Raw genomic sequence first — 16,791 nt, forward strand, 5'->3', positions numbered from 1 at the left:
AACACTTACTTGCTCCACCTTTCTTTAGGTAATGAAACATTCTCTGTAGAATGAGAACAAGCCATCCGCTCCTAGTCTGACTGACTTGGCAAATCTCCCCACCTTTTGATAAAAGTAACACAGATCAAATGGAAACCGTAGCCCAAATTTTTCACCGATAGACTTGCTGAGACCTGCATATGTTCTTCTCCCCCAAATTTGTGTGAATATGTATCACTAGCTTTTCAGTGTTTACACCTATTATTGCAAGTATTCCTAGGATAGAATAGTGAAACAAATAGTACAGAGAAATAATAGTTGGATGTAACTATACATTTTTATTTACTGAAAATTAATATTGCTATGACACTTATTGGGCTCGTTTAAATACTTCTGGAGGAACATACTCGGCATCTTTGGCTGCTTTGTCTTCTTTCAGTTTGGTATACTTGTTGTCTATTTTACTCAGAGCTTCTTCCTTCTCCTCAATCATTAGGTCCAGCTTATCCTCAATGTCAAAGAAAAAGATCTCCCTTTCCTTCTGAGCAAGTTCCTCCTTTTGTTGTGCAATACGCTGCAGAGCTTCTTCTTTTCTTAATTCTTCTTGATGAACCTTTAAAGCTGCAAGCCGATCCTCATCCCACTTACTGTAAAGCTAAGAGTTAAAAGAAAATGTTAATCTTTATGTAGAAATTTATTGGTAACAAGATAAATTTGCCATTTTTTTCTTACCTGTTTCTGTTCTTCGATTTGCTTAGTTTCCAGCTGTTTAACTGCATCCTTCACTAAGGTTGATGTTTCAGCTAGTAAGTCAGCATCTATAGCAGATACTTCAAGACTTCTGAGTGTTTCAGAAACTTTCAACTTAGTCTCTAGCTCAGCTTTTAGCTTGGCTTCTTTTGCTTCTTGAGCAGGATCGGATTTGGCTGGTTTAGATGCTGGTTTCTGTTCTGTGGAAGTTTCTTCAACTTGTTTAACTTCAATATGTTTTTGGGCAATTCCAAGGATTTCTCTGCAAGAGAGAAACAGTAGAAATTAGAGCTTCATACAAATACACTGGTTTCCATTATTTAAAAAAAACAATTAACACATGTGAGTTTTTTGGGGGTAAAAAATACTGACCTATGCACTTGCTTTTTATTTTTGATCAAAGTGTTGGTAAGTTCCATCACATCCTCCCATTTTTGCTGCAGTGTCAGGCCAAGCAAAAAATATGAAGTGGCGAGCTGTTCACTTCCTCCCACCTTTGAGCTGAACATACTTAATGTCTTGCCAACCAAAACCATAGGATCTTTTAAATCAAAATGATTGTCGAAATAGGGTTTTATGATGTATTTGACTCGTATTTTAACCACTTCTTTAGGTTCTGGCGCAGGAGGCACCAACTCTCCTTCACAATACCAAGGCTGATCCAAGTTTTTAAGATACATATGACAAGAATACAATGAAAGGCGAGTTGCTAGAGGATTTTCCCAGTCTTCTTGGAGCATTTGTAGAACAGCAACTCTTGCTGCAGCTGCATACTTCCCTTGCTTTATAAATGAGTCCATGAGAAGATTTGTGCAATAATGGTCAGGATAAATCCCATAAGTTATCCTATCATTAAGCATCTTTAAGAGTGTGTCTTCCTTCCCTGCATCCAACATTATTCGAACAACAGCATGATGTGAAGATGGAAATGTACTGCTTGTGTCAGTAGTCGCACGTAGTTTACGAACAATATCTTCCACATCCTCCATGTAGCCCTTCTTTGTATTGGCATTAATGAAGATATCTGCGTCTATGGCATTAATCTTTCCTGTTTCTGAGTAGTGCCAATCTATTTCTTGATAAAGAGTTTGAAGATTTACTTTTTTCAAAATGGGTGATTCTAACCTTTTATCCCATGCCTCTCTACATGGGTACGCCTCTGACAAAAAAGTTCTTTTGATGGTCTTGAGAGTAGACGTCCTAGACCAGCTCAAACACCTACTCGATACGAAACCGAGTCTTGACATGGTGAATAATACTGTATACTAAGAAAAAATGAAATACATAGCAAATTTCTCGACCGACAGAAACACAGAAACAGACGAAATTCTCTTCTCTGCTAGCAGTAAAAAACGTTGGGTTTGCACCAACATTGACAAAGCGAGACAGATCCGACTTGAGGCTACAGGCTACTGACCAGTTATGACAAACTTAGAGCAGCTCTGGGCCGTTCCTCGCCGCGCCGTCCCGTGCCGATGCCGATGCAGTGGATGCAGTTGCAACCAAGACTGTGTCCCGGCGTATTAGACTTATTTTTTCTTATCTGTTGCGCAAAGATTTTTAGAATTAGAATCGGACGACATGACAGCTTTCGAGGGTAACTACTTTTGATGTTAATCATCTGCTCATATTTGAGAACGATGTTATATTAGCCCTTTAGGTTATGCCTGTTGTGTCAGATGTTATGTCAGATGTTATAATATGCACATTTTGTATTGAATCATTCATTTTCTGGCCTCGCATTCATTTCTCTGTAAATATACCCACTGAGCCTTTTGGGTTCCATTGAACCAGCTGGACTGTTAAAAGACTATGGTTGACATGCCCCGCACTAACACAAAATAAAAATATTTTTTTATGACATTAATTGACTTTTATTTTTCAGAAATGGGCGTTTTGCCTGAAATTGGCAAAGCTGTAGAGGAGATGGATTGGATGTATGTGCTCGTCACATCTATGGTAATGTGGTTTTATTAGTTTATTCAGCTTGTGTTATTTTTCCTCGGAAATTTACAGGTTGCCAACTGATGTTCAATCAGAAGCCATACCATTAATTCTTGGTGGTGGTGATGTTCTAATGGCTGCAGAAACTGGTAGTGGAAAGACAGGTGCTTTTTGCCTGCCCATCATCCAAATTACTTGGGAAGCTCTTAAAGATATAGAAAGTGGTAAATGCGGAAAAGGTGGTGGGGGTGCTGCAGCTTCTGCCTTGTGTAAGATCTAATACACTGCTCTCATATTTTAATTTCTCATTATAAAATTTGACTGCATGCTACAGTTTGTCTTTTTATTTGATTGGTAGCTACCCCCTGGACTTTGAGTTTTTGGGACCGTGATTCATCAATGGCAGTTACACCTGATGGACTTCGCTGTCAATCTCGCGCTCCCAACTGGCAGGGCTGTAGGGCCATCAAAGCTGTTCAGGGCTCTGGAAAATACTATTTCGAGTCAACTGTAACTGATGAAGGATTGTGTAGAGTTGGCTGGAGCACTGGACAGGTGAATACTGTGTGTGGTTGAAGTATTTCTGTGAACTGTGGACTTATCATTCTTAATCAACATTCTAGGCTGTACTTGATCTTGGAACAGACTCATGGGGCTATGGGTTTGGTGGAACAGGCAAAAAATCCAACAGCAAAAATTTTGACTCATATGGAGAATCTTTTGGAATCAATGATACGATTGGTTGTTATTTAGATTTAGACAGCGGTGAAATTTCTTTCAGTAAAAATGAGAAGCATCTAGGCAAAGCCTTTGTCCTATCAGACAACATGAAGAATAAAGCTTTCCATCCTGCTGTTGTTTTAAAGGTATATTGTGTCACTATTTTTTTCTACATTCAACCGATATCTTTAAAATGACATTTGTTGCAAGCCGGTCTTGATCCTCTGTTTCTTGTTTTTCAAAGAATGCTGAAATGGCTTTCAATTTTGGTGCTACTCCTTTCAAATTTCCACCACAAGGAGGTTTTATTGCTTTAAGCCAAGCATCCAAAGATTGCATACGAAATCCTGATGCTGCTCCCGTGAAAGTTGTTAAGGATGCTCCTCAAGCCATCATTATTGAGGTATTGCCGCCCCCCCATCCACCCCCGGGAATTATTTTTTGAACTAATGGTGTTGACTTTATTTTCAATGTAGCCATCAAAAGAATTAGCAGATCAGACCTTCAGCCAATTAAACTTGTTTATGAAGTTTCTGGACAAACCAAAAGTGCGCGCTGCTCTTGTGACTGGCGGAGTCAGTGTTAATGAAAATATTGCTTCTTTGACTAAAGGAGTAAGTTTTATATTCTAGCAAAACACGAGAAGGTTTTTTAATCTATATTTCTTACGCCTTTTTTATTTATCTTCAATGTGTTTTATTGTGTAGGTGGACATTGTTGTGGGAACACCAGGACGAATGGAGTCTCTGATATCTTCGGGAAATTTAATCTTGAAAGCTTGTCGTTTTTTTGTACTTGATGAAGCAGATGGTCTACTTAAGCAAGGCTATAGTGGTCTTATTGATAGTCTTCACAGACAAATCCCTAAAGTCACTGCTGATGGCAATAGACTTCAAATGATTGTCTGTTCAGCTACACTTCATGACTTTGATGTCAAAAAAATGGCTGTAAGAATTCGTGATATACAGATTTTGTAATCTTTGTTGTTTTTCTAATTTGTGACATTTTACAGAGCATTTTTAAAATTGCTTTTGCAGGACCGTCTAATGCATTTTCCAACATGGGTTGACTTGAAAGGAGAAGATGCTGTACCGGACACTGTCCATCATGTTGTTGTTAATGTTGACCCTCAGAAGGACCGCTCATGGGAAACATTAAGGAAGCATATTATGACTGATGATGTTCATGTGAGAGACAATGTCCGTCCTGGCAACAACACAGCAGGTGCACTTAACTAAACTTGAGCTTGCAGGATTTTTGAAAACAAAATTGTGTTTGAAGGATAACTTATGATGATGCTGTTTTATTGCAGAAACCCTCTCTGAAGCAGTAAAAATGTTAAAAGGAGAATATTGTATTCGAGCCATTAATGAACATAAAATGGATAAGGCTCTTATATTTTGCCGAACAAAATTAGATTGTGATAATCTTGAAAAATATTTCAATCAGTTGGGTAAGGATATTGTTAAAGTTTATTTTAAATTCACTCTGATTTAGTCATACATCTGGTATATTCTACTTTTTTTTTTTTTACATTTTAGGTGGTGGGCCAAGGAACCCCTCAAACCCCTATTCTTGTGTGTGTCTACATGGAGATAGGAAGCCTCAAGAGCGTAAGGAAAATTTAGACCAGTTTAAACAAGGAAGAGTGAAATTTCTCATTTGCACTGATGTTGCTGCTCGTGGCATTGACATTAGTGGATTGCCATTCAGTGAGTGAAGTTTCCACTCACCAATTCCAAAATAGCTTACTGTTGTTTTTTCCTGGTGATTTCAACCAATTCTGTGTTGGTTTCAGTGATTAATGTAACTCTTCCTGATGAAAAGTCAAATTATGTTCACCGCATTGGCCGTGTTGGAAGAGCTGAGCGAATGGGCCTAGCAATTTCTCTTGTTTCTTCTTTACCTGAAAAGGTTTGGTTCCATGGCGAATGGTGTCCATCAAGAGGACGCAATTGTTCTAATACCCGTTTAACCTCTGAAGGAGGATGCTGTATTTGGTACAATGAACCTCAGGTAATCTGCAATATATCTCCTTGTTGATGTACAGTAATTGAGTGAACCACAAGCAATTTGTGGAAAGGCATTAATGCTTGTTGGATAACTTTGCTGAAATGTGAAACTGAGATGTGAACTGCTTCATAATGGTTTCAGTATTTGGCTGATATAGAGGAACATCTTGGTGTAACGATTCAGCAAGTTGGACCTGATGTTAAGGTGCCTGTTGATCAATTTGACGGCAAAGTTGTGTATGGTCAAAAGCGACTTAATAAAGGTAAGATGCGACAATCTTCCTAATCTTTTTGAGTAACAGGCATGTCCGTCTACCATGAACCTAGACATCATTTGCTTTTCTTCTATGTTGTTGAATTTTACTTCTGGATTCCAGGAAGTTCTTATGAAAATCATGTGTCTCAAATGGCTCCGGCTGTTCAAGATTTGGCTCAACTTGAAAGCAAAGCACAATTACTTTATCTCAAGAGGCATTATTCTAAGGCTTTCGCTTAAGAGATGAGCTTGACTGGATTGGTATTGTACTTTTCTCGTCTTACCCTATGTTTTCACCTCAAGATCCACTTGATTGCATATTTTATTGGCAATTTTGTTGGTTCTTGTCATTTTTCTTTTGCATTTATATAAATGTTGTGGTGAAGTATTGGTTGACTCTCGTTGTTTTTCTTTGGATATACCATTCAATGAGGTCTGTAAATAGTTTTTTTCTTTATTTATTTTTACTAACTATTCTGTATAACCTAGTCTCTGTTAGTTTGACAAAAAAATATATATTGTTCGTATATTTGCTAGGTTAAGTCTTTTACTACCCTTTCTTATGTTGCAAGAAAATTGTTTCTGAACTGCTACTTATCCCATATAGGTACAATATTTTCAAGGTTTACTGAGAGTAGCAACACTGTAATCTGATCTCAGGTGTATTTAGGGTGTCTCTTTACTTCAGGGCTACTATCGAGTGCAATGGCAGTGACCAATGAACGAATCATAAGTCAAAGGTAAATAAAACAATGCAAATCATTTATCTATCTTAATAGAAACTGAACAACTTATTATATTGTTTTGGAGAGGCCACACAACAGATCTATCTACCTTACTCCTTTCTAAATGCCTAAACCTGGATTCATATCTGTCTGCAAGAGCTTTTATTAAAACATAAGACATATTTAGAGAGCAGACAAACTTAGTTTATTCCAAAAGCCTACTAAAAAATTCTCTTTAGGTTGAGTTGATGCATAAAGTTTGATTGTAGGAAGTATCTAAGAGCTGAGAGGTGGAAAGGTCTGTTTTGGCCATTTAACTGTTCTTTAGAACTGATTAGCTTCTCTAATTTTTCTTTGGATTTTCTGAAGTAGGCACAGTAAGTAGATGTCACAATTGTTGTGAGCAATAAATGGTAAAACAGAACAATGAAAATTGTGAGTACTGTAGTTCATCTTAAAATATTTCCATGAATGGAAAAGCAGCTTTTGAGGGCTGCAGCACATCATTCAGGAAGCAAACAGTCCCAGCAAGCCCCTCATATAAACTAAATGGGGAGTCAGGAGAGCGTGCACCTGCTTGAAATTCATCAGAAAATATGAAATTGGCAAACTGTTCAGCTCTACGAAGGTACATATCATTCTGAGTTAGGCGATACAATATCAAGAAAATATAGCCATTTCCTGCCACACCATGGCATATACCTAGAGGTTATGATTTTATTTGAATTAGTAATAGGAAACCAGAAAACTGGCAAAAGTCAAGTGAAGTCAGCATTACCTGGTCCTTTTTTTAGCAGTCCTTTCTCCCACACCAAGTCTCCACATTTAATGCATGATTGAAGGTAACGATCTTCTTGCCACATTAAGTATGCTTTAGCCATAAGATATACAACTCCTAAATGAAAAAAAATTGAAAAGAAAACACATTAACAGGCTTTCATCAAAATAGTTGAAGTACCTGAAAGTAGTTTTACAGTAATTTTGACTCTGTAGTTGTTCTTTCTATTCATATATTTATATTATACCAGGAGCTCCATGGCACCAGTGAACCAGCTCATCCTCGGGTCTTCTTGATTTCAGTCGAACTTCGTCTGTAGCAGCAGGGAAATTTCCTTCCAAGGATTGTACTGAGAGTAAGTAATCAACAGTGGCCCTCACATCTCTTTCAACGGATGGATCTGATTGGAGAAAACCTTCTACACTCATCAGCATTTGTAGAATACCACTCAATCCGTGCGCTGCTCCTAAGTATTACACATGAAAAATGTTAACAAAATACCAAAAATGCATTTTGTAAAATACAATTTTAAGTAAATTTAAAATTACCAAGATACTCAGTGTCATAGTAAGCAAACATCAGTGGTGATAAGCTTTTTGTACGTTTTGCGTAATTTCTGCCAGATGTAATGATGGACTGACATACTTTGTGTAATTCAGGTAACGGTACAATAGGAGATCCAAAAACTTTCTGAAGCCAGAGTGCGCCACATATATAACCAGCTCTTCCAACTAGCAACTCATCACCTCCACATGATAAGAAGTCCACTGGTAAAATGACAGAGCTTAATGATTTATACAGTTGGCAGAAATGTTGAGCCTCAGCAACACTACCTGGGGAATAAATATGCAAATGTTCAGAATATTGTAAATAACATTAAGTTAAAATTGAAAAGTCCACAAAAATACCTGCAGCCTGGTAGAGAGCAGCACCAACAGCATAAATTCCAGCAGGTCCTAAGAGAAATGCACATTCTTCTGTTTGTCTCAAAGGTACATTTTGATGAGTGTAAAGAAGGGCTGCTTTTACATATTCCAGCCCTTTTTGAATAAGTTGGTCTTTCTCAGCTGCATAGAGTGGCGAATGACTAACATGATAAAACATGTACCCTACTCCGCCAGTTCCCACATAGAGCCCCCCATCACCATCTGCCGCTGAAGGAGGTAACTTGCTTGTTATTAAATTAATTAACTCAGATGTTTTTGCCGCCCACACTTCTTGGCTAAATTCAGTAGTTTCTTGTAACCCATGTAACCATGGATTTGGAAAGTAACGCTTAGGCCGCTGCTCCATGTTGTGATATCCAGTAAACACTTTATTAAAAAGATAAGGAACTTGTTTACGTACTAGTGCTACAAGTTGTGAATCTGTGGGGAAAAAATAAAAACCAAAGATTAGCTTTACAAATTAACCATCAGAGAAGATGCAGTAAACAAAACTGCTGGAGGTTAGATATTAGGTTTCATTGCAGGAACAGTAGAAACTGCTGATATTGATTTTGCATTATTTGTTTTTGTTATTCTTATTGGTATTACTAGGTACTACTCGCTCATGATATAATGATTTGGGTCTTGATTGGGGTCAGGAAAAATAACTTGTCAAGGATTTGACAGTTGCCCTAAACTGAGCCCTTTAAGAAAAGGGGTTACCAACATACATGAAAATAATAGTTTCTTTCCGAAACACGATGCCTAGCTTGTAAAAAAATATTCGTGGAGGATAAAGCTCTGATCATCAGATATTTTATTTACGTAAAACAAAGAGACATATGGTTTGTTTACGTCTGCCTGAGCACCGGCCGCCGGCGTCTGTCTGCGTCTCCTCCCTCCTCCACCCACCCTTCCTTCAGCTTCGTCTGCTAGAGTGTTGTCAAACCCCAAAACAGCAGACAGCAGACGAGGACGCGGAGTCAGACGGGGGAGCGTCGCGACGTCGAGTCAAAGCGAGGACGGCTGTAAAGTTCTTTTTGAACTTTACTTTGGGCTGCCCTTGTCGTCCCGCTATCGTAATCCAACTGTGAGACGAATCGATTTGTGGTAGTTGAAGCGATCGAACCATTTACCTGACTCGAGGAGCCTGTCGTCTGCTCTTGGCGTCGCGCGTTGAAACCTCCCCCTCTCTGCTCAGTGACTGCCGAACATCAAGTTTTCCAGCAAAGTCATGGGTTCCATCGTGTTAAAAAGTTTATCTGTATTACTGGGAATATTTTTCGTCTTTGTGGGAACCATGAAGATGTCCTCATTGATTAGCAAGGAGCTGCACAAGGATTTGGTGAGCACCTGTGTGGGCCGGAGGGGAGGTTGCGGCCCTATGGCCGGCCATAGTGGCGATTTCCGAAAGGGTCCTGCCTCCCCTCTATATTCCACATTGTGATTTAACTCGCTCTAATTGGCGAATATGTTGGTGCCGGAGAGAAAATGTTCTTCGCCATTATGAAGGTTTAAGTTATTTGTGTCGTATCGACCTTGGCAAAGCGCCCTATGCCGCACACAATATAAGTGAAAAGACATAGGATGGTCAGCCCTGCCCGCCGGGCCCTGGTTTGAGTTATTTTTACCCTGCTCTAGCCTCTGGTTATAGATCCAATACAAGCTGAATTTTTGCACTCTCATTTTCATGTCACTTAAAATCAACAACTAGCATAAATCTTGTCACTAAAACATACTTTTATCCTTATGAAAAAAATGTAGTTTTTAGAAAAACATAAATATGTAGGAATGTTTTATAACCAACAGACACTCAACTAAATAATCATTTTGTTCCACTATTACTTCCCTTCCCGATTGTTTGTTTGTTATATTTTAAACCATTTTTCTTTTTTCAGAGGAAAGAGTATGTGAAATATGCCAAAGTGTTCCCATTATCGGACACTTTAGATTTCAAGGTACCATCAAAATGGTACCGAAGAGTTGTTGGTTCCCTAGAAATTATTTGCGGACTTGCTATGGCACTTATACCAAGTGGTAAGTATTTTCCTACTTCCTTTTTATTTGTAATGTATAAAATGCGCTACTTTATATTCTCTGAATTTTTCTCTTTCCAGCAAAAGTAAAACAAGTAGCTAATGTTTTACTCATATTTCTTATGCTAGTTGCAGTTTATTCGCACTACATGGTTAATGACAAATTTGAAAGAATTGCACCTGCTCTGGTATGTCAGATGAGGATGATCAATCACAAAATTTTCCTGCTTCTAATTATTGTTTACTGAATTCTAATTGAAAACCTACATGTTTTTTAGTAATTTTGGTCAATATTATTGTTGAAGTGAGAATTTTTTTCTATTTCCACAGGTATTCTTCTTCATGCTCACAGGCCGCATGGTTATTGACTGGCAATTAAGACGGAAAGCTGAGGGGGCTGTGGAGGGTGAAGCTAAAGCTCAGAAGCAGGATTAAAGAGATACGCTTTCTTGTGTTCAATTTGTATATCACATATACTAGTCATTTCAATGCCATTTCTATTTCTTTATTGAATTTTATTCTGTACCAAGGTTTTTGCCCTGTAGGATCATTTTTATTAACTTTGCATTGAAGTTTTTGATACCTCCTCATTCATTAAAATTATAAGACATCACTTCACATGCACTTTTTGTGGCAACTACACTGAATTGTAGGATTTATTTCTAGTCTGCTCAACATACATGTATGATTTTATAATGTTAAATCAGAGAAGATTAGATGCATCTGTTTCATGCATGACATTTATATAAGCGGCAATAATTAGCAAAGCAATCAGAATGAACACTAAGTGGAAAGATAAGTTCCGGAGGGAAATGATGCTCAATAAACATTACTAGAAATATGTTCTTTTCTATATTAAGATGGGTAATAGGGTCCAGTTTTATCTATCAAAAAATGCACATGGATGTATTTTAAATAGAGTTCTGAACTGCTAGTTGCTCTGATTTTGTGGTTTTTTGTACTGCTTCACTTGTATTCTTTTTGTAATGTTTTATTCATCTTCATGATTTTTATTGTTTTGGAACAGTTGTTTTATTTGACATTGAAAAAGAAGTTAAATCATTGTTTTCAATGTCCGTGTATTAATATGGGGTTGTGTGGAATGATATTTTGCTTTTATTTCTATGTTTATTCTAGTCAAAGCTGGTATCCCAATTGCAAATTGTGGTTGCTGAATTTCCCAATACTGTATATTAATGTGTACCCCTGTAATGAATTAAATACAATATGCACCTAAAGTATCGGAACATTTATCAAGAGAGTAAACTTGTTTATATGGCACATGGAGATCAGTTGATATGGTCCTCCCCTACATTCACTCATCTCATTACTCTATTCTGGAAGTTCCAGTCTTCCTCTCTTCCTGAGACATGTACAAGACGGCGGCATGATTTGTTGTTACTTTATCCTTTCTGTTATTTCGCAGTTGGCTTTTTACATTGATTTTAAAGATGCAAAAGTTTTATTGCCTCTGTTTTAGCTGGTGTGTGTGTGTACACTTTCCAGATGCTGCAATAAACCTTGTTAAGCACTTAAGTTGACATGCAATCCACTATACCTTGTAAAGTGTTTGAAAAAACAAGTGTGTTTTTTGTTTTTGTCATTAAAATTCTAGAGAGTTGTAGAGGTTATTAAAATCATCATTCCACTCTCATTGTCACCATAGCTTTTCAATTCTTAAATTTGTTGTCATCATTTCTGTTTTTTGAGGAATAAGTGTTAAAAACCCTAATGCCATTGTTTCCTGTTGTCTTTGTTCTCAAATTTATGAGTTAATGCCAAATCAGGGTGTAGAGGCTTCCCTTATTGTCATATTCTGTTAATTCAAAACAGTGCTCAACTCCCCCCTGATTTAAGTCATCTATATCTAAACAGGTATAATCACTTAGCATATTTTTTTGGTACTTCTAAATCTGCACAAAAGGCTGATGAACTCAAAATAAAACTTGTGAGAGTCAATGCACTCTTGCCTGTCATCAAGATAAACACCTTATGAACCTCTTTCTTAAGTTCACTTATATTATTCATTTTGCATCTTAAGTTTATGACTGTTCATGCCTTGTACATTTTCATTAAAATAAACGTTGATGGTACATCCTGAACAACCTCTTCTTTGTTTTCTTTCTTACAGTTTCAATCTGTATTTTTTCCGTTGTTTTTTGTTGTTGTTGTTGTTGTTGTTTATCATTTTATGGCAATCATCTCATTTAACACATAAGTTTGAGCAAGGCTTGAACTTCGAAAGGCTTGAGGAGACTCGCTGCAATCTCATATTGAATTTTCCGCTAACACTAACACAAAAATGTGCACTGAAAACACATGAAGGCGTAGGCGGAAACGGTGGTGGATTGGTTCGTGTCAACAGTCGCTCTCGCTATTCGCACCACTGGAGCCGGAAATGGCTTTCCGTCTGCTCTCGTCGTGTCGCTCGTCGCTCGCCATTCAGTTCAGTCCCTCTCTCTGCCTGTGCACGCGCGCTTGGTTGTGATCTTCATCGTGATCGACTGATTGTATGTACACGGCGCGCTGTCCGCCGGAGAACATTGTTTTGCAGAGTTGGCTGTTATCCACGTTTGTTTGAGGTATGTTTAATCGATAATTTCCTGACCTCTCTCCACCTCGCCGGATTTGGTTTTCGATTTCTGGGCTGATGTTTGAGTTACTGTGCACATGCAGTATGCGGCCTAACCAAACCTCGAACACGTGTGTGTAATAGGTTTGTGTAGAGATCCACGAGGCTTCTCCGAACTTCTAAACCCACGTTTTCTTTGAGAGGTTTAAATCTGCAGAATTAGTCTAGTATCTATTAATGTAATTACTTCCTCTTGTTCTGTTCCTTTGGAGCTTATTTGAGAAACTGAAAGATGCACTTCCTTAGCACATTTCTTCGCCGTGGTTTATTTACTACGTTTAGTCATGTTACTTCTCTTAAATATAATGCTTAGGGATATGTCTTGGATCTTATTGGTTTATTATTTTTAAACCTATCCTGGGATTTCGCTAATTTAGCTGTAGCTTACTCTTTTATTGTATGTTTATTTAACTTATTTTTCCAGATTCAATGACTGTTGCTAAAGCCATGAAGAGTCCAGGTCAAAAGCCGAAAACCCCCAAGAAGGGTCCATCTACACCGAATGTGAAATCCCCCAAAGGGAAAGGTGTAGGAACTCCTGCCGGAACTCCAAAACAAACCCCTGGCAAAGGTCCGAAAGTGGATCAGAAGACCCCTAAGAAGCCCTTGGCTCCTGCAATGGCTCCTGCAAATGGAACTCCAAAGCCTAAAACACCAAATGCGAACGGTTCTACCAAGCCTCAAACTCCAAACCCTAAGGCAAATGCTACACCCAAATCCAAGACTCCCAAGGGTAATGCTACGCCAAAGTTGAAGACACCCAAGGCTGCTAATGAGAGTCCTAAATCTCTTGGCAAACGGTCTGCAGAAACGGCTGGTCTTGATATCAATACGTAAGTTCAATAAATCAATAGCCTTGTCAGTTTAATGGTCTGTTCTCATTGTTATATCATGATTTATTTCAGCTCATCAAAGTTTGCTAAGGTCCTACGAATTTATAACCTACCCTCAATGGAGAATGAGAAGCTGATGGGAGAGGTGAAAAAACTCTTAGAACCAAGAGGTGAAATTGTCAAGGTAAAGTTTGAAAATGAGGCCATGATTGCTTGAATTTTTCCAGCATGTATGTTAATAATATTATTGTTGTAGATGAGACGTGAGAAACCCTGCATTGTTGTCGAGTACTCTAATGCAGAAGATGCCCGTGCTGCCAAGAAGTTGAATGGTGTTGTTGTCGGAGGCCGTCACCTCACCTTTGTCCATGGAGAAGATAGAACTCTGCCAACTGACCACAGAATTACCATCACACATTGTCCTAACAGTGAGTTTTTTCAACACTATAGTTGTAGTATACTTATCATTGCAGTGGTAGTCAATTATGGGGACTATTCCCAAAATTCAAGGTGTTGGACTTAAGTGGAGTTTGGTGGTGGAATTTGAATCAGATCAGATATTTCCATTAATGTCCACCCCATACCTTGAACAGTTTATTCCTATCAGCTTAATTTAAGACATATATATATATAGAGTAAATGTTATCTTATGGCCACTACTGATGTAACTTTCCTATTTGATTCTATGGAGTTTTCTTACTTTGGTCTTTTACACCGTTACTAAATGGTTTCCCAAAAGCGCCATTTCACTTGGATAGTGTTTGTGGTCGTTAGCAGGAAGCAGAATAAGTAGAAATCCTTGGGTGAGTTGTGCTCCTTTATTGAATCATGACCTCAATCTGGGTTTCCACATCAGATTTAAACGGATGCATGTAGTAGTTGTGGTTGTTGACGGGAAGATTACATTGAAATCCTGGGTGAGTTGCGCTTAATTACTGGATCATGACCTCAATCTGGGTTACCAGTTTTGAATGGCTGCGTAAGGGCATTTACAATTGGTACATTCCTTCTCAAAAGCGCCACATTGTTATTGTAGTGATGCTGGTCGTTGACGAGAAGAAGATAAAATAGTAATCCTTGGGTGAGTTGTGCTTCCTTACTGGATCATGACCTCAATCTGGGTTACCACACAACCACTTCTTTAACTAGGCGCCTAAAATTTGTACATTCCTTCCCAAAAGCGCCACATCATTTTTGTAGTGGTGCTGGTCGTTAACGGGAAGAAGAAAAAATAGAAATCCTTGGGTGAGTTGTGCTTCATTACTGGATCATGACCTCAATCTGGATCACCACATCAGTTTGAAATGGCTTCAGCAGATGGGCTCTGTTATTCTCACATGTGCTGCATCATTTTCTCTGGTCAACTAGGGGTTGGCAGGAAGCAGACTCGGTAGAAATCCTTGTATACCCTCAGTCATGTTTAATCTAGCTTTCCTTTTATTGTAACATTACTTTGGTTCATGGGTTTTCTGAGAAGCATCTAGTTTTAAACTCTTATCTAAATTTGTTCAAGTGTGTTTGGCTAGGATTGGCTGTGTAGCTTAATTGCTTGTGCATTTTGTTTTCATCTACTATTATTTTCTTTAAGTTTCGGTCTGAGTTTTTAAACTTTTGTTTTGTTTTATTGTTTCAGATATGACTGATGAAGATATCTGGTCTCTCTTTGGAGGTTGTGGTAAAATCCTTTCTATCCACTTTAATCGTCACTGGAAGACCAGGATTATTCAGAAATGTTTTGTCACTTTTGATGTGAGTAATTTATATCAGCATTGTGTCAAATACATGTTTTATTTTCTATTTTAATTAATTTAATCCAATTTTTATTATTAGAGCAAAAAAGCTGTGCAGGAAGCACTTTCTCAACCCAAAACTCTAGGTGGTAAGAAGCTTTCTGTGTCTGAAGTTACCACTGATACCAGAGTTCTACACGCTACTTTCCCTGCGGATAGCACAGTTTATCTTCTTGGTATTCCTGCAGGTATGTTGGTGTTTTGCTGCCATGTTTGTGCTTTCCATCTATGTCCATTACTAATAAGTTTCTTTTATTGTAGATGTAGCAGACACAGATGTAAAGAAACTTGTAGGCAAAGTTTGTCCTGTTACTGCTGTTACTATTGTTGAAGCCGCCAGGAGATATGCCATTGTTTATATTACTGTAAGTATTATCTCTGTCCTCTTAAATATGTGGTTATTTTTATTTTTGTTGTCAACCTAATTCCTGAATATTCTTTTACCTTCAGAATGAATCTGATGTTGAGAAAGCTCTTAAGCTTAATGGCACACAATTTAATGGTGCTAAATTAAGAGTGGAAAGACATAGAAAATCAACTCATTACAAGAAATCGGAGGAGGCTACATCAAAGAAGTCCAAAAAGGAAGTTCCAGCCAAGAAACAGAAGCTTGACAAGAAAGCTTCTGTCAAAGCAGAACCTGAAGACAGTGATAATGACGAAGAGGAGGATGATGAAGATGACAGTGATGAGGATATGGGTGAAGACTTGTTAGCAGCTTTCCAGGGCAAAATGCAGAAGCTTAAGAAAGAGTCTGCTACCGAAGACGATGATGACGATGACGACGAGGAGGAGGATGATGATGACGACGAGGAGGATGACGACGACGACGAGGAAGACGAGGATGATGATGACGACGAGGAAGATGAGGAGGATGATGATGACGACGACGAGGAAGATGAATGAGGTGGGAGGCTTAATTTTCTGGGACTTTTATATTGCAGTCATAATTCCATCAAACTTCGGTTTCATCTCATCATTCATAGCTTAATTTATAAGTACTTCATACTGGCTTGACAAGTCACTGTCCAATTCTATATATTGTTTCCTATTACAGTGCAAACTGTAAAAATTGGTTAGAACATTTCTTTAAGGACAACTGTGGAGTAACAGCTGTTGTCAATGGGCATCAAACTGTATGTACAAATGTGTTTGTGTGATCAATTGTTAAATTTTGTGCTCAGATGTAGTTTGCATGCATAGTATTCTTTTAGTGTACATACCCTTAGGATAATTATTCAAATTTTGTCTTCATTTTGAAGTCATTGACTTTAAAGTATCGATTGTTTTAGAATTGTTACCAGACTCAACTTAAGACAGTTGGACTTTTTTTTATATACATAAATGAAAAGAATGAAATGTTAAAATAATGTTCCCTGTGAAAACATTAAAATGTTACAAACAGCAAAA

At 38.0% G+C, this 16,791-nt stretch overlaps 5 protein-coding genes across 9 annotated transcripts; 3 read left to right on the forward strand and 2 right to left on the reverse strand.

The window, feature by feature from the left end:
* Positions 1-291: 291 nt before the first annotated feature.
* LOC113217667 (28S ribosomal protein S27, mitochondrial) lies at positions 292-2,094 on the reverse strand. The gene is made up of 3 exons (XM_026437652.2): positions 1,102-2,094; positions 712-991; positions 292-634 (listed from the first exon to the last, which is right to left on the reverse strand). The coding sequence occupies exons 1-3, from the start codon at positions 1,974-1,976 to the stop codon at positions 350-352; spliced, it is 1,440 nt and encodes a 479-aa protein (XP_026293437.1). The 5' UTR covers positions 1,977-2,094; the 3' UTR covers positions 292-349.
* Positions 2,095-2,159: 65 nt separating this feature from the next.
* Positions 2,160-6,190, forward strand: LOC113217669 (ATP-dependent RNA helicase Ddx1). Its single transcript, XM_026437653.2, has 14 exons — positions 2,160-2,326; positions 2,615-2,666; positions 2,746-2,942; positions 3,032-3,228; positions 3,297-3,539; positions 3,638-3,796; positions 3,870-4,007; positions 4,101-4,340; positions 4,431-4,617; positions 4,706-4,846; positions 4,935-5,105; positions 5,192-5,409; positions 5,548-5,668; positions 5,783-6,190. Exons 1-14 carry the CDS (start codon positions 2,311-2,313, stop codon positions 5,899-5,901), a joined length of 2,199 nt encoding a protein of 732 aa, XP_026293438.1. The 5' UTR covers positions 2,160-2,310; the 3' UTR covers positions 5,902-6,190.
* A 212-nt stretch (positions 6,191-6,402) lies between these two features.
* LOC113217670 (lanC-like protein 3) lies at positions 6,403-9,141 on the reverse strand. 4 transcript variants are annotated; one of them, XM_052264853.1, is made up of 6 exons: positions 9,003-9,141; positions 8,073-8,531; positions 7,713-7,997; positions 7,412-7,630; positions 7,165-7,281; positions 6,403-7,088 (listed from the first exon to the last, which is right to left on the reverse strand). In XM_052264853.1, exons 2-6 carry the CDS (start codon positions 8,455-8,457, stop codon positions 6,841-6,843), a joined length of 1,254 nt encoding a protein of 417 aa, XP_052120813.1. In that variant the 5' UTR covers positions 8,458-8,531; positions 9,003-9,141; the 3' UTR covers positions 6,403-6,840. The 4 variants fall into 4 exon arrangements, with proteins under 4 accessions (XP_052120813.1, XP_026293443.1, XP_026293439.1 ...); XM_026437658.2 differs by having other exon boundaries at positions 8,946-9,054; XM_026437654.2 differs by lacking the exon at positions 9,003-9,141 and adding an exon at positions 8,822-8,981.
* On the forward strand, positions 9,053-12,231 carry LOC113217671 (novel acetylcholine receptor chaperone). 2 transcript variants are annotated; one of them, XM_026437660.2, is made up of 4 exons: positions 9,053-9,435; positions 9,989-10,127; positions 10,208-10,314; positions 10,457-12,231. In XM_026437660.2, exons 1-4 carry the CDS (start codon positions 9,325-9,327, stop codon positions 10,559-10,561), a joined length of 462 nt encoding a protein of 153 aa, XP_026293445.1. In that variant the 5' UTR covers positions 9,053-9,324; the 3' UTR covers positions 10,562-12,231. The 2 variants fall into 2 exon arrangements, with proteins under 2 accessions (XP_026293445.1, XP_026293446.1); XM_026437661.2 differs by lacking the exon at positions 9,053-9,435 and adding an exon at positions 9,463-9,602.
* Positions 12,232-12,540: 309 nt separating this feature from the next.
* Positions 12,541-16,791, forward strand: LOC113217707 (nucleolar transcription factor 1-B). The gene is made up of 8 exons (XM_026437730.2): positions 12,541-12,708; positions 13,183-13,591; positions 13,664-13,775; positions 13,848-14,019; positions 15,225-15,340; positions 15,422-15,569; positions 15,643-15,746; positions 15,832-16,791. Exons 2-8 carry the CDS (start codon positions 13,188-13,190, stop codon positions 16,285-16,287), a joined length of 1,512 nt encoding a protein of 503 aa, XP_026293515.2. The 5' UTR covers positions 12,541-12,708; positions 13,183-13,187; the 3' UTR covers positions 16,288-16,791.

The sequence above is a fragment of the Frankliniella occidentalis genome, unplaced genomic scaffold, assembly GCF_000697945.3.
Source record: "Frankliniella occidentalis isolate FOCC.00 unplaced genomic scaffold, Focc_3.1 Scaffold22, whole genome shotgun sequence".
Lineage (NCBI taxonomy): Eukaryota > Metazoa > Arthropoda > Insecta > Thysanoptera > Thripidae > Frankliniella > Frankliniella occidentalis.

Excerpts from the sequence above, each read along its gene's own strand:
- LOC113217670 (XM_052264853.1), bottom strand. The coding sequence starts at position 8,457 with ATGGAGCAGCGGCCTAAGCGTTACTTTCCAAATCCATGGTTACATGGG. Across the intron at positions 7,998-8,072 it reads TGCTCTCTACCAGGCTGCAG|GTAGTGTTGCTGAGGCTCAA; the intron begins GTATTTTTGTGG and ends TTTATTCCCCAG. Across the intron at positions 7,282-7,411 it reads CTGGTGCCATGGAGCTCCTG|GAGTTGTATATCTTATGGCT; the intron begins GTATAATATAAA and ends TTTTTCATTTAG.
- LOC113217667 (XM_026437652.2), bottom strand. The coding sequence starts at position 1,976 with ATGTCAAGACTCGGTTTCGTATCGAGTAGGTGTTTGAGCTGGTCTAGG. Across the intron at positions 992-1,101 it reads AATAAAAAGCAAGTGCATAG|AGAAATCCTTGGAATTGCCC; the intron begins GTCAGTATTTTT and ends TCTCTCTTGCAG. Across the intron at positions 635-711 it reads AAATCGAAGAACAGAAACAG|CTTTACAGTAAGTGGGATGA; the intron begins GTAAGAAAAAAA and ends TTTAACTCTTAG.
- LOC113217671 (XM_026437660.2), top strand. The coding sequence starts at position 9,325 with ATGGGTTCCATCGTGTTAAAAAGTTTATCTGTATTACTGGGAATATTT. Across the intron at positions 9,436-9,988 it reads AGGAGCTGCACAAGGATTTG|AGGAAAGAGTATGTGAAATA; the intron begins GTGAGCACCTGT and ends TTCTTTTTTCAG. Across the intron at positions 10,128-10,207 it reads TATGGCACTTATACCAAGTG|CAAAAGTAAAACAAGTAGCT; the intron begins GTAAGTATTTTC and ends TTCTCTTTCCAG.
- LOC113217707 (XM_026437730.2), top strand. The coding sequence starts at position 13,188 with ATGACTGTTGCTAAAGCCATGAAGAGTCCAGGTCAAAAGCCGAAAACC. Across the intron at positions 13,592-13,663 it reads GCTGGTCTTGATATCAATAC|CTCATCAAAGTTTGCTAAGG; the intron begins GTAAGTTCAATA and ends GATTTATTTCAG. Across the intron at positions 15,570-15,642 it reads TCTTCTTGGTATTCCTGCAG|ATGTAGCAGACACAGATGTA; the intron begins GTATGTTGGTGT and ends CTTTTATTGTAG.
- LOC113217669 (XM_026437653.2), top strand. Across the intron at positions 3,229-3,296 it reads TTGGCTGGAGCACTGGACAG|GCTGTACTTGATCTTGGAAC; the intron begins GTGAATACTGTG and ends TCAACATTCTAG. Across the intron at positions 4,008-4,100 it reads TTGCTTCTTTGACTAAAGGA|GTGGACATTGTTGTGGGAAC; the intron begins GTAAGTTTTATA and ends TTTATTGTGTAG.